Genomic DNA, 25,418 nt, shown 5'->3' on the forward strand with positions numbered 1-25,418 from the left:
GTCTATTTTATTCTCTACATCTTCTCTTTGCTGAAACTTTTTCATTTGTTTCAAGCATGTTCATAGTTGCTCGTGGAAGCATTTTGAGGATGCCTCTTTTAGAATCTTTGTCAGATAATTCTAAATCTGTGTCATCTTGGTATTGGTGTCTGTAGATTGTCTTTTTTTGTTTTTTTTTTTTTTTTTTGAGACGAAGTTTCTCTCCGTCGCCCAGGCTGGAGGAGTGCAGTGGCGCAGTCTCGACTCACTGCAAACTCCCGGGTTCAAGAGATTCTCCTGCCTCAGCCTTCCAAGTAGCTGGGATTACAGGCGTGTGCCACCATGCCAGGCTAATTTTTGTGTTTTTGTAAAGATGGGGCTTCACCATGTTGGCCAGGCTAGTCTTGAATTCCTGACCTCAAGTAATAACACCCACCTCAGCCTCCTGAAGTGCTGGGATTACAGCTGTGAGCCACCACCCCCAGCCAAGATGATCCTGGCCCTTGATGTAAAGAGTGATCTTTGACTTACAACCTGGACATTCTGGGTGTTATGTTATGGACTCTTGATCTTGTTTAAATCTCTAAGTAATGCAGGCTTCCTCTGCTGGGGCAGGGAGGGGCTGCTTCCTCATTGTTGCTGGGTAGGGTGTCTGGGGGAAGGGATTCCTTGTTACTGCTGTATGGCTGTAAGAGTTCCCCATTAGGCCTTGGTGATATCACTCTGCCTGGGAAGGGAGGGGTGCTGCTTCATTACTGCTGGATGGGATTGAAATCCAGACTCCCTGCCTGGTCTCCACTGACTTATCAGGGAGTGAGTTGCGGAGGACTCATTACTCACCAGGTGGGGATGAAAGTCCCTGATCTCTATTCTGACATCAGCTGAGTGGAGTGAGGAAGTTTCCTGTGGAGTTTGGCTGCAGTAGAGCAATTGTTCTTTAAAACTTTAAAAGTGTTCCATCTTGCTGCTCTTTTCCTGGTCCTTTGGCTAGAGAGAACAGGTTTCTGTTTGTAGTTTTCTTTGTCTATACCTATTGGCATTTCTGGATTGTAGGCTTCTCCAGTACCTAGGTCTGAGACATATGAAGCAAAAAGAAAATCAAGGACTCAGTGCTCGGCCAGGTGTGGTGGCTCATACCTATAATCCTAGCATTTTGGGAGTCCAAGATGGGCGGATCACTTGAGGTCAGGAGTTCGAGGCCACCTTGGCCAACATGGGGAAACTGTCTCTATAAAAAATACAAAAATTAGCCACGCATGGTCATGTGTGCCTGTGGTAGTCTCGGCTACTTGGGGGACTGAGGTAGGAGAATTATTTGAGCCCGGGAGGTCCAGGCTGCAGTGAGCCGAGATCATGCCACTACACTCTAGCCTGGGCAACAGAGCAAGACCCTGATAAAAACAACAACAACAACAACAAAAAACTCAATCCTCTTTCCTTGGGTCCTCTGGTTCCTAGCCAGTCTGCTTCCTTCTCTCCACCCTTCAGAGTCTTGTTTTGTCTTAAATGTAGTACCTCGTGTTTTTAGCTATATTTAGCAGGAAACAGACCTTTTATATATGCTTTAATAAGATGTTGGAAAAGTTGTCCTGCTTTCCATAAAGATTTAATATCAATACCTTTTAAAAGTGCCTATTTATGTACACCCTCCCCTGTCAACCTATTTATACCACTTCAGTCATGGGCATCTCTGATGCCATGGGACCACGTCTCGGGGAAGGGGCAGAACAGTCTTCAGACCTATATACTGAAGCATACTCAGGGATCTGATCAGAGAGGTGTCAGTCACTACCAGTGGTGACGGCCCATGATTGGTGAGCTAAAAAAGCTTCTGTGCTAAATGATGGAGACAGCCTACTAATGTTTTGGAAGTTACCAGTTGACCACCACTCCAAATTAGCTAATGTTTAGGTTTAAATATCTTGGAAACTTGAACTTTTTTTTTTTTTTTTTTTTTTTTTTGAGGCAGAGTCTTGGTCTGTCGCCCAGGCTGGAGTGCAGTGGCGTGATCTCAGCTCACTACAAGTTCCGCCTCCTGGGTTCATGCCATTCTCCTGCCTCAGCCTCCTGAGTAGCTGGGACTACAGGTGCCTGCCACCACACCCGGCTAATTTTTTGTATTTTTAGTAGAGATGGGGTTTCATCGTATTAGCCAGGATGGTCTCGATCTGCTGACCTCGTGATTCGCCCGTCTCGGCCTTCCAAAGTGCTGGGATTACAGGCGTGAGCCACCATGCCCGGCCAGAAACTGGAACTTTTTATATCACTAGTTTGCCTTTTCTTTTCTGCACACACTCCCTCTCTCTCTCTCTCTCTCTCTATATATATATATAGAGAGAGAGAGAGAGAGAGAGAGAGAGAGAGAGGGTTTTTTTTGAGACGGAGTCTCACTCTGTCGTCCAGGCTGGAGTGCAGTAGCGAGATCTCAGCTCACTGCAGCCTCCACCTCCCAGGTTAAAGCGATTCTCCTACCTCAGCTTCCCAGGTAGCTGGGACTACAGGCGCCTGCCACCATGCGACGCAACTCATTTTTCTGTAGTTTTAGTAGAGGCGGGGTTTCACCATGTTGGCCAGGCTGGTCTCAAACTCCTGATCTCAGGTGATCCACCCACCTTGACCTCCCAAAGTACTGGGATTACAGGCATGAGCTACTATACCCAACCATTTCTTTAGTCGTAGATATATCTTCAAGTTTTCAAAGTGCTTTCATATTTGTGTTACAGTTACAAAAAGACATTATGAGGAGGTTAGGAGTAATTACTGTCTCTACTTATATGGCCCAGGAAAGCTCACATGGTGACTTGGTGTCAGGAGGCCTCTGTACTTGCAGGCTTAGTAATTGTTTCCACTAGCAACCGAAAAAAACTTTACAGTTTAAAAGTAATCCTCACTACTTCCCTGTCCCTCAGCTTTTGTGTAATGAGGTGTCACTAGTGAAAGATACTAAATTCTTTGAGATTCTCAGCCAATAAGGGAGAATTGATAGCTGTACTCTGTATATGAGTTCTTTGTATTACTACTAAAAAATAATTGCAGGCATGAGATAACAGCCATAGGTTTGTAGCGAATGTTGTGTTCATGATTCATCAGAAAGATTGAGTCCGAAACTGAAAAAAAGAAAGTGGATGAGTTGTCCTTTAAAATGGTTGCCAGCTAACACTCATAGGGTATAAGGATCATATAATGATGTGTCGTTTTTTTTCTCTCAAAGACTCATTTGCTGAGAAACAGCAGACTGTTTTTGCTCGGTCTTGCCTTTTTAATTACCCCTCTACCTAGCCAACGTCATATTGATAGGCGTCAGTAGTCGGTTTATTTCCCTCATTCTTTGTGCCCTGGGATAGGGTGCCTCCTGCCCAACTGGGGAAATTCAAGGCATAGACCTCAAAGGCTTCGTGTTTCAGACAGAACCCTATTTAAGTATATCATTTCCTAAGGGCAGGGCATTTAACACCTGAAAACTAATTTTCCTTTGGTTTTTACTTTTTTTCTTTTTACAACTTACTTTTCCCAAATGTATGTGTTTATTCTTGTATCTTGAAATTAATGAATTACAACTTGTATCATTTTCATGTGCAGTGATAAGTTCAGTTACATTTTTTCTTACACATTTAAAAAAATAACTTTATTGAGACGTAATTCACATACCATACAATTCACTCATTTACATTGTAAGGTGAATGTTTTTCAGTATATTAGAGGATTGTGACACCATCAATACAATCTAGTTTTAGAGCATTTTCATCCTCTCCTCCCAAAAAGAAAGCCCTGTATCCACTGAGTCACTCATCCTCCTCTCATTCCTCTGCCCCAGCCCCGGGCAACCACTAATCTACTTTCTCTCTGTATAGATTTGCCTATTCTGGAATGTGATATTATTATAGGTATATAGGTTTTTGTCCATGATTCCTGGTTATAACTCCCATAGCTCTTGTTATTTCCTAAGTGACTAAAATAAGCTTGTATTTTGTTAAAGTATTTATCCTTGGTTCCTGAAGTAGCTTCCAAACAGCTTCAGAGTGATAAAGGTGAAAGACAGTCTTTCGTTATAATGTTGGGGTGCTTTAGGCCCCAGAAGCAGGCCTGTGGCACTCCTTTCACCTGCTGCTTTTTCTCCCCGAGGGAGGCCATAGAAACTAAAAATATACTCTAATATTCCCCCACTGTTCTGTCTTGGAGCCGGCCATAAAGAAATTCTCTGACCTACCTTGTCTGATTGTAGGTCACAAGACACCCACTTCAGGAGTCCTGCCTCACACGCACAGGAAGGAATCCTGCACAGAGAGACCAAGAAGAATCTGAACAAACAGGCCTGGCTGGGTTTCCCCACTCAGTCTGTTGGTATTAGATCATACCCTTTTTGTCTGATCACATATCTACGTGGTTATCTATGCTTCAGTCATGTGTATCCAAAGAAGTCTCCATAAAAGGCCCAAGATAATGGGGTACAGAGAGCTTCTGGATAGCTGAACATGTGGAGACTCCTGGAGGGTGGGATGCCTGGGGAGGGTATGGAAACTCCGTATCCCATCCTACACCTTGACCTGTGCAACTCTTAATCCACATCCTATGTTATATTCTTTGAAAAAAACAGTAGATGTAAGTATGTATTTCCCTGAGTTCTTAGAAATTTATTGAACCAAAGGAGGGGGTCATGAGATCTCCAGTTTCTAGCTGGTTGGCCAGAAGTACAAGTAAGACAACTGGGGGCTTGCTATTACATCGGAAATAGGGGGCAGCCTTGTGGGATTGAGCTCTTGACCTGTGGTATCTGATGCCATCTCCAGGTAGGTAGCAGCAGACTTGAATTGCTTATTGGTAGGGAGAATTCCTCATACATTTAGTCACAGAAATCTTCTGTGTTGATTGTTGTGTGAGAGCAGAGGAATAGACTCATAATGTCTTTTGCATCTGCTTCTTTTTACTGAGCATAATGTTTTCAGGGTTCCTCCAGGTGGAGCATGCGCCAGCACTTCTTAGTTTTCATTGCAGAATGCTGTTATATTCTATAGATATAACATGTTTTGCTTATCCATTCATCAGTGATGGACATTTGAGTTGTTTCTACTATTTGACTTTTACCAATAATGCTGCTATGGGCATTTGTGTACAAGTTGTTTGTGGACGTACATTTTCATTTATCTTGATTATATATCTAGGAGTGGAATTGCTGAGTTATATGGTAACTTTATGTGTTTATTGGCTATTAGTATATCTTATTTGGAGAAATGTCTATTCAAATCCTTTGCCTACTTTTTGATGGAGTTGTTTTTTTTTACTGTTGCATTATAAGAGTTCTTTATATATTCTGTATGTAAGTTCCTTATCAGATAATTGCAAATATTTTCTCCCATCTATATCATTTCTTTCTTAATAAGTTATTTGAAGCACAAAAGTTTTTTATTTTTTATTTTTTTTGCTTATTTTGAGACAGAGTCTCACTCTGTCAACCAGGCTGGAGTGTGGTGGCGTGATCTCAGCTCACTGCAACCTCTGCCTCTTGGGTTCAAGGAATTCTCCTGCCTCAGCCTCCCGAGCAGCTGGGACTACAGGCGTGTATGACCACGCCCAGCTAATTTTTGTATTTTTAGTAGAAATGGGGTTTTGCCATGTTGGCTAGGCTGGTCTCGAATTCCTGACCTCAAGTTATCCACCTGCCTCAGCCTCCTAAAATGCTGAGATTACAGGCGTGAGCTACCGCTCCTGGCCAAGTTTTTTATTTTGATGAAATCCAATTTGTGGGTTTTATTTTGTTGTTTATACTGGTGGTGTCATAACTAAGAATCCATTGCTTGAACCAAGGTCACAAAGATTTACTTCATGGAAGTTATAAAACTTCTAAGTATCTTATAGTTTTATCTCTTACACTCAAGACTTTGATCAATTTTGAATTTTGTATATGACTGTGTGACTTCATTCTTCTTTACACGTGGAGCTCTAGTTGTCCCAGCACCTTCATTTGAAAAGACTGTTCTTTTCCTCACCGAATGGAGTTGGCACCCATTTAAATAGAAATATTCTTTTAAACCAAGTTTGTCCAACCTCCAGCCCACGTGGCCCAGGACAGTTTTGAATGTGGCCCAACACAAGTTCGCAATCTTTGTTAAAACATTATGGATGTTTTTGCAATTTTTTTTTTGTAAGCTCATCAGTTGTCGTTAGTGTTAGTGTATTTTATGTGTGGCCCAAGACAATTCTTCCAGTGTTGCCCGGCGAAGCCAAAATATTGGACATTCCTGTTTTAAACCAAAATTCAAAACACTTAGATATTTTGGACAGCTCAGAGGCGCTTTCAGAAAAAGCGTTTTAAACAATTGAATGTCTCTACCAAATAACATACTATTCTTAAAGTTGACTTAGTATCAGTTACAGAATTCTAAGTTGAATTTCAAGACCTAATGTTGACTGGCCTGCAGTTTTCCTTCTTCTTGTATTTAATATATTTTGTTTGTTTTTTATTTTTTTAGAGATAGGGTCTCGCTCTGTCACCCAGGCTGGAGTGGAGTGGCACGATCATAGCTCACTGAAGCCTGACCTCCTGGGCTCAGGCGATCCTTCCACCTCATCCTCCTGGGTAGCTGGGACTACAGACATGTGCCACCATACCCTGATAGCTTTTAAATTTTTTGTGGAGACGTGGTTTCACTACCAGGCTGGTCTCAAACTCCTGGCCTCAAACAGTCCTTAAGCCTTGGCATCCCAAAGTGCTAGGATTATAGGCATGAACCACTGTGCTTGGCTTTTAATATCTTCTTATGCCATTTTATGTAATAGAGAAAGGTGAAGAATGGGTATTTACCAGAATTGGAAATTTGCGTTAGTGTTGGCTCTGTGGGTCTGTCAGAGTGTGGACAGCAAACAGCTGTCCTGGCTGTTCCTGGGTGGAGTTGGGGATGTTGAGCCATCTGCTGAAGGGCACCTCTTCCCATGAGTCATCTTAAAGAAAGTTTAAAAATCTCAGCTGGGCATGATGGCTCATGCCTATAATATCAGCACTTTGGGAGGCCGAGGCAGGCAGATCACAAGGTCAGGAGTTTGAGACCAGCCTGGCCAACATAGTGAAACCCTGTCTCTACTAAAAATACAAAAATTCGCCAGGTGTGGTAGCACGCACCTGTAGTCCTAGCTACTCGGGAGGCTGAGGCAGGGGAATTGCTTGAACCCGGGATGGGGAGGTTGCAGTGAGCCGAGATCACGCCACTGTACTCCAGCCTGGACTACAGAGCGAGACTCCATATCAAAAAAAAAAGTCTAGCTGTCCTGGCAGCTCTGCTGGGCAGCACTTAACTGTTTGTCAGATTCAGTGATTGTGGATAGCAAAATGTCATGATTTACTTAAACAGGATCATGTTGAAGGGGGCACTTTGGGAAGAACAGATGAAATGGGTGTTTTACAGTTGTCAGTTCGGTGCCTGTTAATTGGGCTGTTGCAGCAACTGAATACTGATGGTTAATGAGGTGATGCTATTGTTTTCTGGGAGAAACCCAACCCAGAGGCAATTGGGTGTTTAATGTTGCCTAGATAATGACATTAAAGGAAAAAAATGAGCATTTTCCTTTGAGCCTGAGAAATTTAAAAAAAAAAAAATAGCATAAAACGAAGCAACAGTAGTATTTTTGCTGTCAGTGTTAGGGCTCCTTGTTTCCCTTAAATATATCAGTGGAAAAAGTTGGAGTGTAGTTGGAGGTAGGAAGAACTACTGAATTAACTTAAAACTTTTGATTTTTAAAGTAAAAACCCAGGAGTAAAAATTGCATTCCCTAATTATATCCAGAATATATTGCTTGTTTACCTTTAATTTGTAAGGAGCAAGTTTTTGTTTGTGTTGTTTGTTTTTAAAGAATATGTTCTGCTGTTTCCTCTTGCTGACCTATCTCTTCTCAGTGGAACAGGCCAGAGATGAATGCAGGACACTCTGAGCCCTCTCTCGGTGTCCCTAATGTGTATCCTGAGCATATTTGGGCCAAGAGGAAGGTTCCAATAAATAATATAGAAGATATTTTATGTAACAATTCACACTATGTTTCAGAGCTTGGATTTCCTTCGGGTAGGTGTGGACACGGGGTCTAGTTCCAACTTTACAACCCGGGCGCCTGCTTTGAGACAAATTCATGAGCAACCATGTAGGCCAGCAAGCACCTTTCTTCCCACAGGCAGCGTCCTTGTGAACTTTCCTCTTGGATCCTGACTCTGCTGCTAGTAGCCTGTGACCTTGGATGAAATGTAAGGGAATGGAAACTGAAGCTATCTGTAAAGTGAAAGAGCTGATGCCTGCCTTACAGGGAACCTCTGGGTTTATGCATGAGTCAGATGTGTGGAGTTACTCACCATGGAGGACCCAGGACAGGCAGGCATTATTGAACTGCTCCATGTGCTCTTTTCAATCTTTGCAGGGCCCACCCACGTCTCCCTTGCTCAGACCTGGCTCCCCATGGCTTATGAAAGGGGGCTGAGTGCAGGAGGTGGTGGGTGGGACACTGGACATCCCTCTGTGGCTTTTCCTTACCCTTCCTAGTACCATGAGATTCTGGCTCTTCCCATCTCTGTTTCCGCCTGTGGGTCCTGCCACATGCAGTGCCTCCTCTTCCCTCCTTCCCATCCATGTCCTTTTACCCTGAGACACACCCACCTGGAAGGAGCCCATCCTTTCACAGGTCTGCTGGATATTCTGCGCCTCTAAAGTACTCAGTGTTTCCTCTGCAATCTTTTCTCTGTTGTTTTCCCTCTGCTCAAGGGTGAATTGAGAGTAAGGAAAGTATTTTTCTAATTTCTTTGTATGTTCCGTAATATCGTAAGTACAGCAGGTACTCAGTAATTTCTAGACAGATTAGAAATGTTTTTCTTATTCTGCAATTAATCCTAATTCTAAATCCTTGTTGCCTTTTTTCTAATTGTTTTATATATATAATATGTAAATTTAAAGAACATGGTATATTTTATCATCTCAGCCCTTAAACTAGATTTTTTTTTTTTTTTTTATTGTTTTTTGAGACAGAGCCTCACTCTGTTGCCAGGCTGGAATACAGTGGTGCAATCTCAGTTCACTGCAGCCTCCGCCTACCGGGTTCAAGCAGTTTTCCTGCCTCAGCCTCCCAAGTAGCTGGGTCTACAGGCGTGCACCACCACACCCAACTAATTTTTGTATTTTTAATAGAGATGTAGTTTCACCATGTTGGCCAGAATGGTCTCGATCTCCTGACCTCATGATCCACCCGCCTCGGCCTCCCAAGGAGGGATTACAAGCGCTGGGATTACAAGCGTGAGCCACTGAGTCTGGCCAAGATTTAAATTTTTAAGTGAAGATGGTAATATTTGCAACTGTACACTAACCTTCCTTGGGCTAGCACAGGCATCCTGTATTAGTCGGTGCAAGAGTGTGTGTGAGTTTCACACAGTCACGGCTCTGCTGTGCTCTCAGGCACATGAACTGGTGGCACTGAGCAGGTAGTATTCTTGTGAATGTATTTATAGGCCAGGGTCTTTCTCCTCAACAGTTAAGAGTTGAACAAGTTTTGTTTTTTGTTTTTTTCTAGTAGCTTTTTAAAAAAAAAATCCTTTCTCTAGAGCATCAGGATCTAGTAGCCTTGTCTTAAATGCTCATTTTTAAAATCTTTCTTTCTTTTCTTTTTTTTTTTTTTTTTTTTTATACAGGCAGTTGTGAAAAACTTCAGGACAAAAATGTTTCATTTAAGGACTTGTGCTGCTAAGTTGAGGCCGTTGACGGCTTCCCAGACTGTTAAGACATTTTCACAAAACAGACCAGCAGCAGCTAGGACATTTCAACAGATTCGGTGCTATTCTGCACCTGTTGCTGCTGAGCCCTTTCTCAGTGGGACTAGTTCGAACTATGTGGAGGAGATGTACTGTGCTTGGCTGGAAAACCCCAAAAGTGTACATAAGGTAAGGCTCGCAGGGCCGTCGGTCTACCTCATGTTGGTGCATTGGCCTGTTCCTGACTGGTCACCAGGTAAGTGTGTGCGTCCTGAGGAGTCAGCGGGCAGGCAGGCAACTGAAGCGCCGTACCAACCACCACATCTGTATCGGACCCAGCATGGCCCCAGCAGAAGCCATGGTCCCTGGATTGGCGTCCAGCGGTAGACATTGCACTTAACTCTGCGAGGATGTGAAGAAGCATGTGTGTGACCCTCCAGAATCTCCGCAAGGGCTGCTTCAGGATGAAGCCTCTGAAGAAAGAAGAAAAAAAGAACGTGTGTGGAAAAGAGCAGGACCTTAGGAAGCTCCTCCATTCTGTCTGGAGAGGATACTTTCATATGTAACATGCCTTAGTCACCTCATGTAATTTCTGTATGAATGGCCTTTTAGATCATTATGTTCCTATTTTTTTCCTGTTTCTAACTTCTCTGTATTACATATAAGGGCATTTTCTAAACTTTTCACCACATGATTGCTGATGTAAGTCATGTCTTGTTTTTTTTGTTTGTTTTGTTTTTGTTTTTGTTTGTTTTGTTTTGTTTGAGACAGAGTCCCACTGTTGTCCAGGCTGGAGTGCAGTGGATCTCAGCTTGCTGCAACCTCCGCCTCCTGGGTTCAAGAGATTCTTGTGCCTCAGCCTCCCGAGTAGCTGGGACTACAGGCACACGTCACCGCGCCTGACTAGTTTTTGTATTTTTAGTAGAGATGGGATTTTACTCTCTTGGCCAGGCTGGTCTCGAACCCCTGGCCTTAAGTGGTCCACCCATCTTGGCCTCCCAAAGTACTGGGATTACAGGCATAATCCACCATGCCTGGCCAAGTCATGCCTTGTGACAGAATTCCTTTATTCTATTTTGAGCCAGTGAATATTTATAGGTTTTGCTAACCATTCCTTGATTTTCAGGGAAAGCAGCCAGCCTCCTGAAGGAATTGGGAAAGCAGCATAGTATAGTAATAAGAGGGTGGGTCCCAGCGTTTCTGAGCTCCTGTGCCTCATCTGTAAGAGGTTGGGAGAATGAAAGGAGGTAGCATGAGCAAGGCACTCAGCTTGGAGGCCGTGCCTAGCCAACATTGCTTATCTTCACTGTGAATTTGGCTTTTTTTCCTACTCTTGAATCTTGGGGGCTTATCGCCAAAAGGTAGTCTGCTTCCACTGGGCTCCTGTTAACAAGCTTTCCCTTTAAGTATTAGTGACACTTAGGAATTGTTTTTTTAAAATTTAGCTAGGTGTGGTGGCACATGCCTGCAGTTCCAGCTACTCCACAGGCCGAGGCGGGAGGATTGCTGAAGCCCAGAAATTCGAGGTTACGGTGTGCTATGATGGTGCCACTGTACTCCATCCTGGGCAACAGAGGGAGAGCCTGTCTCTAAAATTAAAAAAAAAAAAAAAAAAAAAAAGGTGCAGGGGGGCGTATATTCCTGTGACTGCTGGGCCACCAGGTCCCATTTTTTCAGGAATGCCGCTTTGTCTCAGCCTTATTGCCCAGCAGTGGTGGGACTCTAACCCAATCCTTCCCCGTTTCCATGGCAACCTAGGAGCAGCATTGCTTCCTGGGCAAGGTGAGACCTGGTTTTCTGTAAGAAATCTGTAGTTTATTTCCCTAGTCTGTAAACAAATTACCCAAAAGAAGTGCTGTGTGAAACTGGCCCCTGCTTTTAATGTCATGGATGTTACTGAAGACTGTGGTTGCAGATTGTGGCAGATTTCACACACACACACACACACACACACACATACACACACGACTACAGCTGTAGATTATATCTAGAATAAAACTGAGCCCTGAGGTTTCAGAATCAAGGACTGTTATGTGCACAGGCCTATTCTTTTACCTTCCTTTTCTCAAACATAACCTTTTCTTGGAACCAACCAAGTTGTTTTCAGTGATGTTAGGATTTGGAGTCAGTAGCTCCTAAATGACAGTGCCTAGTGTCTGAAAGGTGAAGAGCACCTGGCTGAGACTGCATGTCCTTGTGAAGGTTTGGTCCTCAATGATTCATGGGTAAGAGGTGCACTCTGTGAGCGGTGTGGCCACAGTGCTGTGGACACTGGGCCTGCTGCCATCATAGCTGCTCCTGCTGGAAGCCTTTGAAGATGGTTTTTGTAGGGGCATGCTGGCTTTATGTCTTTATGCCTGTTTCTGTTGCCAGGAATCTCCAGGGGGCACCGTGTGGTACTCACATGCATGCTCTACTCCTCCCTGCTTGTAGAGGGGAGGGGACAGGATGGTTAAATCAGTGGGCGTGCCCTCCAGCAATCCCGGTTGTCATCTGGCAGGGACTTCACTCCTCTGCCGTCCCAGACGACAAGGTGGGTCCTCTTTAAGTTGAATTAGGCCCAGTATGTGGTGTGTGCATGTTTTTCTTTCTTTTTCTTTTCCTTTTTTTTTTTTTTTTTTTGATACGGAGTCTCACTCTGTCACTCAGGCTGGAGGGCAGTGGTGCGATCTCGGCTCACTGCAACCTCTGCCTCCCAAGCTCAAGTGATTCTCCTGCCTTTAGCCTCCTGAGTAGCTGAGATTACAGGCCTGTGCCATCACGCCTGGCTAATTTTTGTATTTTTAATAGAGACGGGATTTCACCATGTTAGTCAGGCTGGTCTTGAACTGCTGACCTCATGATCCACCTGCCTTGGCCTCCCAAAGTGCAGGCGTGAACCACAGAGCCTGGCTGTGTGCATGTTTTTCAAGGGAGATAATCCATAACTTCTGTCCAATTTTCAAAGCATCTGTCACCCATGAAAGGTTAGGATCCATAGCCTTAGAGCTATTTTACTTTATTTGTGCTCTTATTTTAGAACACATAGATTAAATAGAGATAATAATTGTTTAAATAGAGATAATACAATTAGAAGTGCTGTAGGATTTAGATAGATCATCTATCTCATCTTCTGCTTAAACATCAGAAATGTCCTGAGGTCAGATTCCGTACTTATTTTCAGAGAGCTTAACGGGGCCTGCAAGGACTAAACTCATATACAGCAGAAAAGGAACAAACTTAACATCTTCCCCTCCTGCCCTTTGGCACACTTTCCCATTGTTATTTTTATTTTTATTTATTTTATTTATTTATTTGTTTTTTTTGAGACGGAGTCTCACTCAGCCCAGCCTGCACTCACGCCCAGACTGGAGTACAGTGAGGTGATCTCTGCTCACTGCAACCTCCACCTCCTGTTTCAAGTGATTCTCGTGCCTCAGTCTCCTGAGTAGCCGAGATTACAGATACATGCCACCACACCGGGCTAATTTTTGTATTTTAGTAGAGACGGGGTTTCACCATGTTGGCCAGGCTGGTCTCAAACTCCTGACCTCAATCAGTCTGCCCACCTCTGCCTCCCAAAGTACTGGGATTATAGGTGCGAGCCACTGCACCCAGCCCCATTGTTACTTTTACATCTGTGTTACAGTGTTTCTAAGCATACATAGCAGTAGAGAGAAGAGTAGATGATAAACCTTGTGAGGAGACTGGTCACACAGCTTCAACAGCTGTCCACCTTTTGCAGGTATTTTAAAAATCTGTTCCTTACCCCAGTGACTTTTTTATTTGTTGGTTTGTTTGGGGTTTGAGGAGTAGACACTGGAGTATTTTAAGGCAAATTCCAGACCTGTGTCATTTCTGGCATATATGCATCAGTGTAACTAACTGATAAGTAAATGTTTTCATAACCACGCCCAACAAACTTTAACAGGCTAATCCTCTAATATAATTTTTTCTCAGTCTATGTTTAAATATTTACTCTTCTCTTAAAGCTGTCCTTTTACATTTGTTTTGTTTTGTTTTTTAATTTTTATTTTACTTATTTTTTTACATTTGGTTTTATACTTTATAATTGGTTGTTGTAGTCCTTATTTTTAATTTAATTTATTTTTTAATTTAAAACTTTTTAACATAAGTAGGAGTCATGCCTGTAATCCTTACACTTTGGGAGGCTCCAGCCTGGGCAACATGGCGAGACCTTGTCTCTATTAAAAATAAAATAGAAAATGTTTTAAAAAATAAAAAAATGTAAATAGAGACGGAGTCTCTCTATGTTAACCAGACTGGTCTTGAACTCCTGGGCTCAAGCAATCCTCCCACCTTGGCCTCCCAAAGTTCTGGGATTACAGACGTGAGCCACCACACCCAGCCTCTTAAAAAAAACTTTTAAAATGCTTAACTGTTATGAAAATTATATTTGTGGTAAAATATTTTAGCAAATCAGAGCTGCAAGTACCTTTTTTACCCTAAACCCACTCCCCAGAGCAGTATCTGGTTAACTAGCTGACCTGGGTCTGTCTCTGTGGTGGGACCATCTGCCATCTCCCTTTTGTTCCTACCTTTGGTTCTATCCTAGACTTTTGTCTCTGTTATAGTCTGGCATTTGTGTTCCTCACTGATCCCTCTTAAGAAGCTTCAGCAGTGGCCTGGGCTGTCAGCATATAAAGCCTTCCTCATTAGGGTCTCAGCACGTTTGAGGTCACATCAAATGGTGACATCTTACCTTTATTTGTGTCTTTAAGACACAGTCAGAGCTAAGTTATCCTTGTTAATAATGTTTAAGACAAACAGGTAATTAAGAACTGCTAAGCCCCCATGAGTCTGGGTGTTGGTCTCATTTTGTTTTGTAGGGACAGGTGCCCACTTATAGCCGTAGCATAATGTTAAGTTCCTTGTAATGCATCTGCCAGGTTCTGGCCCTGCTGAGGAAGAGCCAGGATTAGGTCCTGAGGGAGTGGAAGGAGCTGGGGCCTGTTCTTCTCCCAACAGTGCCTACAGCGGCTGCCTTGAGGGTGCCATCATTGGCCCTGCTTTTCTTCTAGGCCCTCTTAGCCATTTGGCTTTCCCACAGCTTGCTTTGTACCTCCGGGCTCTTCCTCTGCTCTATGCCTTCCTCTGCCCTGCCCATCTCCCTAAAGCCTGCCTCCCTGTTCTTGTTAACTGATGCCCATTTCTTTTTTCTTTTTTTTTTTTTTTTTTTTTTTTTTTTTGAGACGAGTCTCACTCAGTCTGGAGTACAGTGGCGCAATCTCGGCTCACTGCAACCTCCGCTTCCTGGGTTCAAGCAATTCTGGTACCTCAGTCTCTCAGCTAGCTGGAATTACAGACGTGCGCCATCACGCCTGGCTAATTTTTGTGTTTTCAGTAAAGATGGGGTTTTACCATGTTGTCCAGGCTGGTCTTAAACTCCCGACCTCAGGTGATCCGCCCGCCTAGGCCTCCTGAGGTGCTGGGATTATGGGTGTGAGCCACCATGCCTGATGCCCATTTCTTGATGGTTTTTTCTTCTTGTACTTTTCACATGTCAGCTCCTAAAGTGTGTACATGTGGTCGCTGCAGGAGGGAGGGGCTCTATGTGTTCAGATTACAGGTGCAGGCTGTTGGCCCGCTGCTAAGTCTGGCCTCGCTGCTCATCTGTCGACACCGTTCTGTTTCCTCCTTCCATGCTTATGAAACACAGTACTGGTATTTTCTATGAGTGAAACTAAGTGGAGGAAAAGCACAGATACACACGCTGTCCCATTATGGGGTGATATCGGCCTTTTCAACTCTGCAATGTTGAAACTGCCTTGGCCTCACTTTGAAAAATAGGACTGTGGTACCCACAGTTCTGTCCTGGCTTGGGGCTCCTCCCTTGGCAGGAGCCCTGCTCCAATTTACCCTCCTAGCTGCTGCATGTGCAGTGAAGGGGCTTCCCACAGTGGGTATGTGGAAGTATGACGTACTCATAAGGAGAGCTGATGTGTTCACGTGACAAGGAACAGCTGTGTTGAAAAATCTGCAGAACACTTTGGTGCCACTCAAGTTATTTATTTCTGGTAGTAATTCACAAGGCATTTTAGGCAATGCCAGTTGGGCGGTTGGAATACATTTTGAGTATTTTAATCTTTTATGTAATTGATTTATGAATGACTTATCAGAAATACATGTAGTCAAGGCCGGGCGCGATGGCTCAAGCCTGTAATCCCAGCACTTTGGGAGGCCGAGACGGGTGGATCACGAGGTCAGGAGATCGAGACCATCCTGGCTAACACGGTGAAACCCCGCCTCTACTAAAAAATACAAAAAACGGCCGGGCGCGGTGGCTCAAGCCTGTAATCCCAGCACTTTGGGAGGCCGAGGCGGGCGGATCACAAGGTCAGGAGATCGAGACCACAGTGAAACCCCGTCTCTACTAAAAATACAAAAAATTAGCCGGGCGCGGTGGCGGGCGCCTGTAGTCCTAGCTACTCAGGAGGCTGAGGCAGGAGAATGGCGTGAACCCAGGAGGCGGAGCTTGCAGTGAGCCGAGATCGCGCCACTGCACTCCAGCCTGGGCAACAGCGTGAGACTCCGTCTCAAAAAAAAAAAAAAAAAAAAAAAAAAAAAATAAAATAAAAAATACAAAAAACTAGCTGGGCGATGTGGCGGGCGCCTGTAGTCCCAGCTGTACTGGAGGCTGAGGCAGGAGAATGGCGAAAACCTGGGAGGCGGAGCTTGCAGTGAGCTGAGATCTGGCCACTGCACTCCAGCCCGGGTGACAGAGCAAGACTCCGTCTCAAAAAAAAAAAAAGAAATACATGTAGTCATTCCTTGGTGTCTGTAGGGGATTGGTTCCAGGGCACACTGAGGATACCAAAATCCAAGGATGCTCATGTCCCTTCTATAAAATGAAATATAAACTATGCACGTTCTCCCGTATACTTTAAATCATCTCTAGATTACTTGTAATACCTAATACAAGGTAAATGCTATGCAAATAGTTGTTATACTTCATTGTTGTGGCAGCAGTCCCCAACTCTTGGCACTAGGGACCAGTTTCGTGGAAGACAGTTTTTCCATGGACTGAGGGATCAGGAGAGGATGGCTTCGCAGTGAAACTGTTCCACCTCACATCATCAGGCATTAGTTAGATTCTCGTAAGGAGTGAACCTAGATCCCTTGCATGCGCAGCTCACAATCCTGTTGGCTCTCCTGTGAGAATCTAATGCCCCCACTGATGTGACAGGAGGCGGAGCTCAGGTGGTAATGCTCCCTTGCTGCTCACTTCCTGCTGTGCAGCCCAGTTCCAAACAGGCCACTGACTAGTACTGGTCCATGGCCCGGGGGCTGGGGATCCGTGGTTTAGAGAATAATAACAGGAAAAAAAAAGTATACATGTTCAGTACAGACGGTTTTTTTCCAACTGTTTTCAATCCACGTTTGGTTGAATCCATGGATGCAGAACCCATAGATATGGAGGGCTGACTGTATACATAAACTGCATGGTCTACGTAAATGGGGTTTCAGCGACAAGCTTTGAAGTTCCCCCTTGATGATTTTTTGTTTTTGAAGATTCAGGAGGTACATGTGTGGGTTTGTAACATGGGTAGGTTAAGTAATGGTGGGAATTGGGCTTCTAGTATACCCGTCACCCAGATAATGAACGTTGTACCCAATAAGCAATTTTTCAACCCTCATTCTTCTCCCACCCTCCCCCCGCCACTTGCTAATCTTTAACTTCACGTGTTAAGAGCAATCTCAGCACTTGTGGCTTTTTATGTTAAATCAGCTAAACTGACTGCGCCTTCTCCAACTTTAGCACAGTATTTCACTCTTAAGCAGTTTGCATTTATGGTTTATTTAGGGTGATAAAATTATAACCTCTTTGAAACAACAGGAAGCATGAAGCAGCACCCTCTCTTGTGTGGTAGTTTGCAGCTCATGACAGCTGTGTTCGAAGACTATGCTGAGTGGCGGCTGCAAGAGGAAAAGCAGTCTTGCCCTGTCATCCTAGCCGGATGATTAAATAAGTTTGAACAACAGTTAAAATTCTACCTCTCTCTTCTCTCTCTGTCCCCCCCGCCACCCCCTTCTCTCTTTCCTTTGTCTCTCCTTTCTCACTCTCCCCGCCGGCCCTTAAAAATGAAAAAAACAAAAAACAGTTAAAATTCTAATAGAACCTACTGAGCTTCTGAAGGGAAGTACATTATGCTGTGCTGTGAAGGAGCCCAACAGGGGCTCACAGTCACTCAGCAGGGTGATGGACGCAGACTTCAGGGCCAGGAGCCAGATGCAGCAAGAAAAGAGCAAAAGTTTGGGTTATGAAGTAAATGGAGAGGTTCCAAGATCAAACCAAGAGGTGTTTGTTGATTTTGTTATGTGCTGTGGGAGCGTGGACCCCTCAGCAGGTAGAAGGAGAGCAAGTTTGAGGATGTGGTGCAGGAGGAGTTGGGATCCCCAAGAGCAGGAGGGACTGAGGCCAGGACAGCAGGCATACGAGGTCACTGAGGCTGGTGGGAGGAGAGAGGCTACTCCACATGAGGATCACTGCATCTTTTGGAGCTTTTCTTTTTGAGATAGGGTCTCCTTTACCCATACTGGAGTGCAGTGGCACCATGATAGCAGCCTCAAACTTCTGGGCTCAAGTGATCCACTCCCCCACCACTCCTCCACGCCTCAGCTTCCTGAATAGCTGGGACTACAGGTGCACACCACCATGCCTGACTAATATTTTAACTTTTTTGTAGAGACAGGGTCTTGTTTTTTTGCCCAGGCTGATCTCAAACTCCTGGCTTCAAGCTGTCCCCCTGCCTCGGCCTCCCAAAGTGCTGGGATTAAAAGCGTGAGCCACTGTGCCTGGTGGATGTTTTTTTGTTTTTTTGAGACAGACTCTCTCTGTTTTGCCCAGGCTAGAGTGCAATGGCATGATCTCGGCTCACTGCAACCTCCACCTCCCAGGTTCAAGTGATTATCCTGCCTCAGCCTCCCGAGTAGCTGGGACCACAGGAGTGTGCCACCACGCCCGGCTAATTTTTTGTATTTTTAGTAGAGATGGGGTTTTGCCATGTTAGCCAGGATGGTCTCAATCTCCTGACCTCATGATCTGCCTGGTGGATGTTTTTAATGATTATCCTTTTGTACTGTACTTAAAGCAAAAAAAAAAAAAAATTTTTTAATTTAATGTCAGAAATTAAAGGAAAAGGGAGAGAGATCAAAAATACCCTAATGGGGCCAGGCACAGTGGCTCACGCCTGTAATCCCAGCATTTTGGAAGCCCAAGGCAGGCAGATCACGAGGTCAGGAGATCGAGACCATCCTGGCTAAGATGGTGAAACCCCGTCTCTACTAAAAATACAAAAAATAGCCGGGCGTGGTGACGCATGCCTATAGTCCCAGCTACTTGGGAGGCTGAGGCAGGAGAATGGCGTGAACCCGGGAGGCATAGCTTGTAGTGAGCAAAGATTGAGCATTCCAGCCTGGGTGACAGAGCGAGACTCCGTGTCAAAAAAAAAAAAAACCTTAATGGGAAAGTAGACTCCAAGAGTGAAAAGGAGCAAATTGTTCCAGTGAGTTCCATTCTGTAGCACAGGTGTCCACAGGTGCTTGCCTTTGAGGAAATGAAAGAGCCATACTTTGTAAGTCAGAGGCAGCTCAGCTTCCCCGCACAGTCTGAAGCTGGGTGGCAGTGAGAAATTACTAAAAGGTTAGTGCCAGTTTTTCAGATGAAGTCATGTTATTAAAAAATAATCTGTTTAGTCTCTGGGTTACTGTTCTCTGGCTCCCCTCCCCATCCAAGACTCCCTTGGAGGGAGGTTTGAGGGCTTTGGGATTCTCATATCTCTTCACGTCCATGAATGGATCGTGAGGTGAGGAGATAGCTTTTAGAACCCTCTCTTTGAGTGGCCACTCATGTGGTATTCGGTCTGAAACCCTGTAGCAGGTGCTTTGCATAGCTGAACGGTGGTTCCCCCAAATAGGGTTGCATAATTATTGAGGACAGATGAGGCAGGCCTCAACCAGATGACCACAGGTGACCCCAGACTGTGGGTCTTCCCCACCTCCCTTGAGAGTTGCAATTCTGAGAGTTGATAACATGTGCCATTGTGTGCAGATCTGGGTAGTTTTAAGTGTTCCCATTTCCTGAGGGATGTCAGAAAGACTGTGAGAAAGTGATCACAGTATCTTGGATATCATCTTTTCATGCAGTGAAAAGTCTGGTTTCCATGAATGTTTGTATAACAAACCATCCCAAAACTTGGCACCAGTGTAGCATGTCTCATGACTTTGTGGGTTGGCTAGGTTTCCCCACTCCTCCCACTGCCAGCTCCTGTGGAGCTGAGGCTCACACCAGGCTAGAAGTTATGAAGGCCTCTGATGTGTCTGGCAGTTTGTGCTGGCTGTTCACTGGGCCCTGCCATCCTCCAGTAGACCAGAGCAATTCCTGCACAAAAAGTCCCAGAGTAGCTCCAGACAGGGAAAGGAAAGGCTGTGGGGCCTTTGAGGCCTAGGTCCAGACCATACACTGCTACTGCCCACCCCATTACCTTGGTTAGAGCAAGTCACAGACAGCCCTTAGGGACATCCGTCTGGGGAGAGGAGAAGGCGTGGCCACTGGACAGCCCTCCACAGCCCTTTTCATAATGACCCTGATAGAGCAGCCACCTTTAATCTAGTGCAGAGTCCCAGCAAATATCATTCTGATATCAGTAGATTCCATACGGCAGAGCTGTAGGAGCTGTTCTTTGCTAATCTTGGAAGTTTATTGATGTTTTATTTACATACCTGTACAGAGAGAAGATAAGAGAGATTGTTTAGAAATATTCTGTCACCTTTAATGACTAAGCATTGCTATAATGGAGCATGTGGTTTCCTTAATTGAAGAATACCTAAATAGAAGCCCATTCTTAACTGGCTTCAGTATCAACAGTCTGTAGTGGCAGGTCAGCAGGCCTGGATGGCAGTGCCTTACCTTGTTTTTGCTTCATAGGCAGAATGGTGGTAGGTGGTACTCTGGCCTAGGCAAGGTCTGAGCAAGGCCTGCATTGATGGAAAGTGCAGAGTCCAGCTCTACCATCTGCACATTTTCTTTGGAGACTTGTGCTTAGCCCAACAGCAGAAATCATTTGCTGAGGGCTCGGAGGTGGGCATTCCATCCTCAGGTCTCCCCAATAGGGAGTACCCTGTTTGGACGTTCAGGGCAGTCACACATACGGGTTTTAAATCTTATTCAGGAAAGGCTCTGGCCCACACATTTAGGGCCATTTCCTGGGCAGCATTGGAAGGAGTGGCAGAGGTCATGCAGGCCTGCCCTGTCTTGTGTGCAGGAAAGGAATGAGTTGTTGGTCTATACACTGAGGCCGGGATGGGAGGCCTGCCCCTTACAGCAGCGCCGGGTGAACTCCAGGCAGGCTGGTCACATGGTGCCCAGCAGCTGACTTTTTATCAGTTTGGCTGGTTTAGAAATACGCCCGTGTTCCTTGGTTACGTGGTGCCCTGTAGTTCATATTTATAGCAATTAAAAAGCATAGTTAGTGTCAGAACTTAATAAGTGAGGTGGTGTGGATAGCGCTGGGCCTCATCAACTTATCAGCTAAGTGATGGCCTTTGAGCCTGAGTGTGGCTCCATGCAGCAAGGAGACCAGAGCCTGCCCCACCCGCGCCCCGCATTATTTAGACAAGGTGGCAGTAACGTGGTGACCAAGGTTAGCTGTGTGTGGGCAGGACTTGTTCTGTGGCTGAGGTGGAGTGTGGAGTAGGGAGGGCAGCTGTAGGAGTGGCATCTGTAGGGGCTATGGATAGATGACGGGAAGTGGTCTCATCAGTCCAGAGCCACCCATAGTCATAGAGCTTGGGCTAAGTTGTAACACTCTCCTCATGTTCCTCATCAGCTTCTTGAACAAATGCAAGTATATATGCAAGGACTTTATAAAATTTTTTTTTTTTTTGAGACGGAGTCTCACTGGAGTGCAGTGGCGCGATCTCGGCCCACTGCAACCTCCGACTCCCTGATTCAAGCTATTCTCCTGCCTCAGCCTCCCGAGTAACTGGGATTACAGGCACGCGCCACCACGTCCAGCTAATTTTTGTATTTCTAGTAGAGATGGGGTTTCACCATGTTGGCCAGGATGGTCTCAATCTCCTGACCTCGTGATCCTCCTGCCTTGGCCTCCCAGAGTGCTGGGATTACAGGCATGAGCCACCACACCCGGCCAGACTTTATAAATTTTAAAAAGCTGTGCAAATGCAGGGCCATCGTCTTAAATAGCCTGTGTTTGAGACTTATGGACAAGAAAACAGGCCAGAGAACTGAAGCAACTTCCCAAATCCTCATGCAGCCCATGGGAGGCAGACCTAGGGCCTGGGGACCCAGGAGGTGGCCACAGTCAGTCCTGCTGCTCTATGAGTGGGCACTGGGGCTGTAGAGCACTGTCCTGCATGACGATGGGTGTCAACTACTGCTGGGGGAAGGGATGTCAGATGGTATATTTGCCACCCTCAGAAGTAGGAAGCCCTACCTATTGGAAACCTCACAACCGAGGATTTGCCGGGAGCTTGGCCCTCGAGACTCCCAACTGCTGACTCAGGAAGGGCAGAGTCTGCTGCGTGTAGCTGCTGATGTGTGGGAACAGACAAGTGCTCCTTGGTTAGCAGAGTGGCACCTGCTGAGGTCAGCACCTCTGCACAGTGAGGGGCACCCTTGGACTCAGACACTCCCAGGGTGGAACCTTGTACTTGTCAGGCTGTTCCCCCAGAAAGGAGGCTGAATACCATTGGAATTTAATTTGGTAAAGGTTGGGTGAGCAGCTGCCACATGCAGAGAGCGTTGAGGTGTTTCCAGCCTTTCAAGAGCTTCCTTTGAAGAAAGAGCACTGGTCACTGTGAGGAAAGTACATTGTGGTTGAATAGAATTCTGAGTTTGTGGGAGCTTGGGTAGCAGTGACTTTTGACTTGGAAAACTGAGCTTCATTTATTACAGCTAAGTGCCTTTAGTTACCTAAAATTAAATAGGAGGTCTGGTTTCATTTCATCCAGAATGTAAAAATTATTTACTGCTGAAATCTATCATGTTTAAGTCATCTCAGCAACAAGTTGATGATCAAACCCGCTCATGGGAAGTTGGTGGTGGGTGGGGTCGGGGGGCACACAAGCTCCCTGCCTGCGAACCACCCCTCCCTCCGATGCCATTTGGTGGCAAAGGTCAGCCACTACCCTGGTCAGGTGCTTCCTCCTCTTGAGGGTGGTTAGTGGTTTTCTCCTTAATCTCTCGTGTTCTTTTTCACTCACCTGCAGCCTGGTTCCAGCTCACCTGCCCAGCCTGGTTTCTTTTTTTTTTTCTTTCTTTTTTTTTTTTTTTTTTTTTGAGACAGAGTCTCGCTGTGTCTCCCAGTCTGGAGTGCAGTGGCGCGATCTTGGCTCGCTGCAAGCTCCGCCTCCCGGGTTCACGCCATTCTCCTGCCTCAGCCTCCCGAGTAGCTGGGACTACAGGCGCCGCCACCACGCCTGTCTAATTTTTTGTATTTTTAGTAGAGACAGAGTTTCACCGTGTTAGCCAGCATGGTCTCGATCTCCTGACCTCGTGATCCGCCTGCCTCGGCCTCCCAAAGTGCTGGGATTACAGGCGTGAGCCACCACGCCCAGCCCAGCCTGGTTTCTTAACCATCTGTATACCCTGCATGTGGCAGTACCGTGAGTCTCAGCACGTGGTGGACGGGCACTGGCCAGGTGTTCCCGCTGTCTGTTCTCTTTGGCCAAATGTCTTCTCTCTCCTTCTCAGTCTCCTCAGGCCTTACCCTGCCTTTAGGGCTCAGACCATGGACCCCTCCTCAGAGCAGCCTTGCTTTCCTCTCCCACCCCGCTTGTCTTACTCTTCGTTTCTCAGCACTTGGATCCATTCTTTGAATTTACACGTTTACTGGTTTTTCTTATTCTTGTTGAGAGTAAGAATCTCATTTTAGTCATCTTCCTGTTCACAAATCTTATAGTATGCCACATATAGTTAATAGATATTTGTTGAATTGAATGAGAATTATTGGTTTTTTAGAAATAATGGCATTCATGGGCCCAGCATGGTGCCTCACGCCTGTATCCCAGCTACCGGGGAGGCTGAGGCAAGAGAATCACTTGAAACTGGAATGGGGGTTGGGGGGTGGTTGCAGTGAGGCGAGATCACACCACTGCACTCCAGCCTGGGCGATAGAGCCAGACTGTGTCTCAAAAAAAAAAAAAAAAAGGTATTCATTTTTTGACATGGTACATCCTTCACACATCTGACACTCTTAGGAAAATGTTTATGTGTGGTAAGAACTTCATCAGAATCCCATAGCCCCTTGTAGGGCTCAGAAGTTGGCCTTCTGGAAGTGAGTACTTTCCTTCACCGTTCCCCTGGCCCAGGACCCCTCACTCCTTCTGGCTCACCTTTTCTGGCAGCTTCCTGCCCCTTGAATGTCATTTACAGCCTTGCCCACTTACCTTAACATTTTAACATTTTTTCCCTTATCAGTGACATTGTCATTGAATGGCCAGAGAATTAACTGTCTGTGACTGTATATTTGAGGCAAGGCAAGGGGACAGATATTTTCCTTACGTTATTAGTTGTGCAACAGAAGCCAATTAAGAGATTGGAGAGGTGAATAACACTAGTGATGGGTTTCAACTTGGGTGTGGAGCTGGGCACACCCGCGTACCGTCACTGTGACTCAGAAGTCCATGTCACTGCCCTGAGCCAAGTACTAAAGTAAGACCCAAATACCACACTTACTTCATAAAGAAGCCAAAGTCTGACTGCCTCCATTTCTCATGAGTGAAAAACTATTTCTGTTATAGGAAACTTTTGTCTTCAGTGTTTTTGATGGTAGCAGGCTATTAGATTGTGTATTCTTAAGTCTGATTTTCCCCATTACTGTGCTTTCTCCTTTTCACTTCTGCTTTGTCACTTGGAATGTTTCTAGAAGTAGAAGTCACTGCCCCTGCCCACATCAGACTGCAGTTCCGGGACATCCAGGCAACAGCAAGGGATAATTAGGAATAAATTTGGCTGGAAGAAAGGGAGAATGCAGCTTAGGCAACTTAAACCAACACGCTTATTTTTCTCACTTAGTTAAGAGAGCTGAGGTTGCCTGACTCAGCTCAGGTTCTCAGTGAGCCATCAGCCACCAGGTGCCACCTTCCAGTGAGTGGGCTTCTATCCCTTCCAGGTGTCTCTTCATGCTCCATGGGAATTAGATGGGACATGCTTTGGCTCTCACTTCCAGAAGCTTTCTCTTCGTTTCTAAGGGGCTTCCCTTTGCGCTGGCTGGTCAGTGACTCAGCCTAGTCTCGATTTATGCCCCAGGATGGGGACAGACAGCAGGGGAGAGATCTCAGGTTGAGATGAGTATACAGTAAGGGCTGGGAGTATCAGAAGGGGAAACCCTCTCCCAGATAGTGACAAAGCTAAGCGACCATGTGAAGGGAGAAGACAAACATCCCATGGAAAGAAGGTTAGCTGCCAGGCCTGGGGGAAGGAAGGAGCATGGTGCCAGGGCATGGGAGCAGGTGGACAGGGAGGGCTCTGCAGGTCCCCTGGAACCTAAAGCCAGGGGTCATGGAAGTCAGATCCAGATTCAGGTGTTCAGAGGATGAGGCAGGGGTGGGTGGTTTGCGCTGGAGAAGAGGTATCTCCTTGGGGAGTGGAAGATGTTGGAGAGATGCAGGGTTGCAGGACAACAGGGAGGTGGAAAGAGAGTGGGGGATGGACTGTGGCATCTGGCCCCCTGCCAGGAAGGAAGTGGCCCCACTGGTGACTCAT

General features: G+C 45.5%; 1 protein-coding gene across 6 annotated transcripts in view; it reads left to right on the forward strand.

Annotated features, from left to right (window-relative positions):
* The window catches only part of OGDH (oxoglutarate dehydrogenase), a 96,893-nt gene that overhangs the window by 5,848 nt on the left and 65,627 nt on the right, over positions 1–25,418 (forward strand). For 4 of the 6 annotated variants that reach the window (XM_050783373.1, XM_050783372.1, XM_050783377.1 and 1 more), the window contains exon 2: positions 9,632–9,880. In XM_050783373.1, coding sequence (XP_050639330.1) covers positions 9,659–9,880 — 222 coding nt within the window. In that variant the 5' untranslated portion in view covers positions 9,632–9,658. Of the gene's footprint in view, positions 1–8,133; positions 8,204–9,631; positions 9,881–25,418 lie in introns of all 6 variants that reach the window. The other 2 variants (XM_050783376.1, XM_050783371.1) reach the window with 1 other exon arrangement.

The sequence above is a fragment of the Macaca thibetana genome, chromosome 3, assembly GCF_024542745.1.
Source record: "Macaca thibetana thibetana isolate TM-01 chromosome 3, ASM2454274v1, whole genome shotgun sequence".
Taxonomy (NCBI): Eukaryota; Metazoa; Chordata; class Mammalia; order Primates; family Cercopithecidae; genus Macaca; species Macaca thibetana.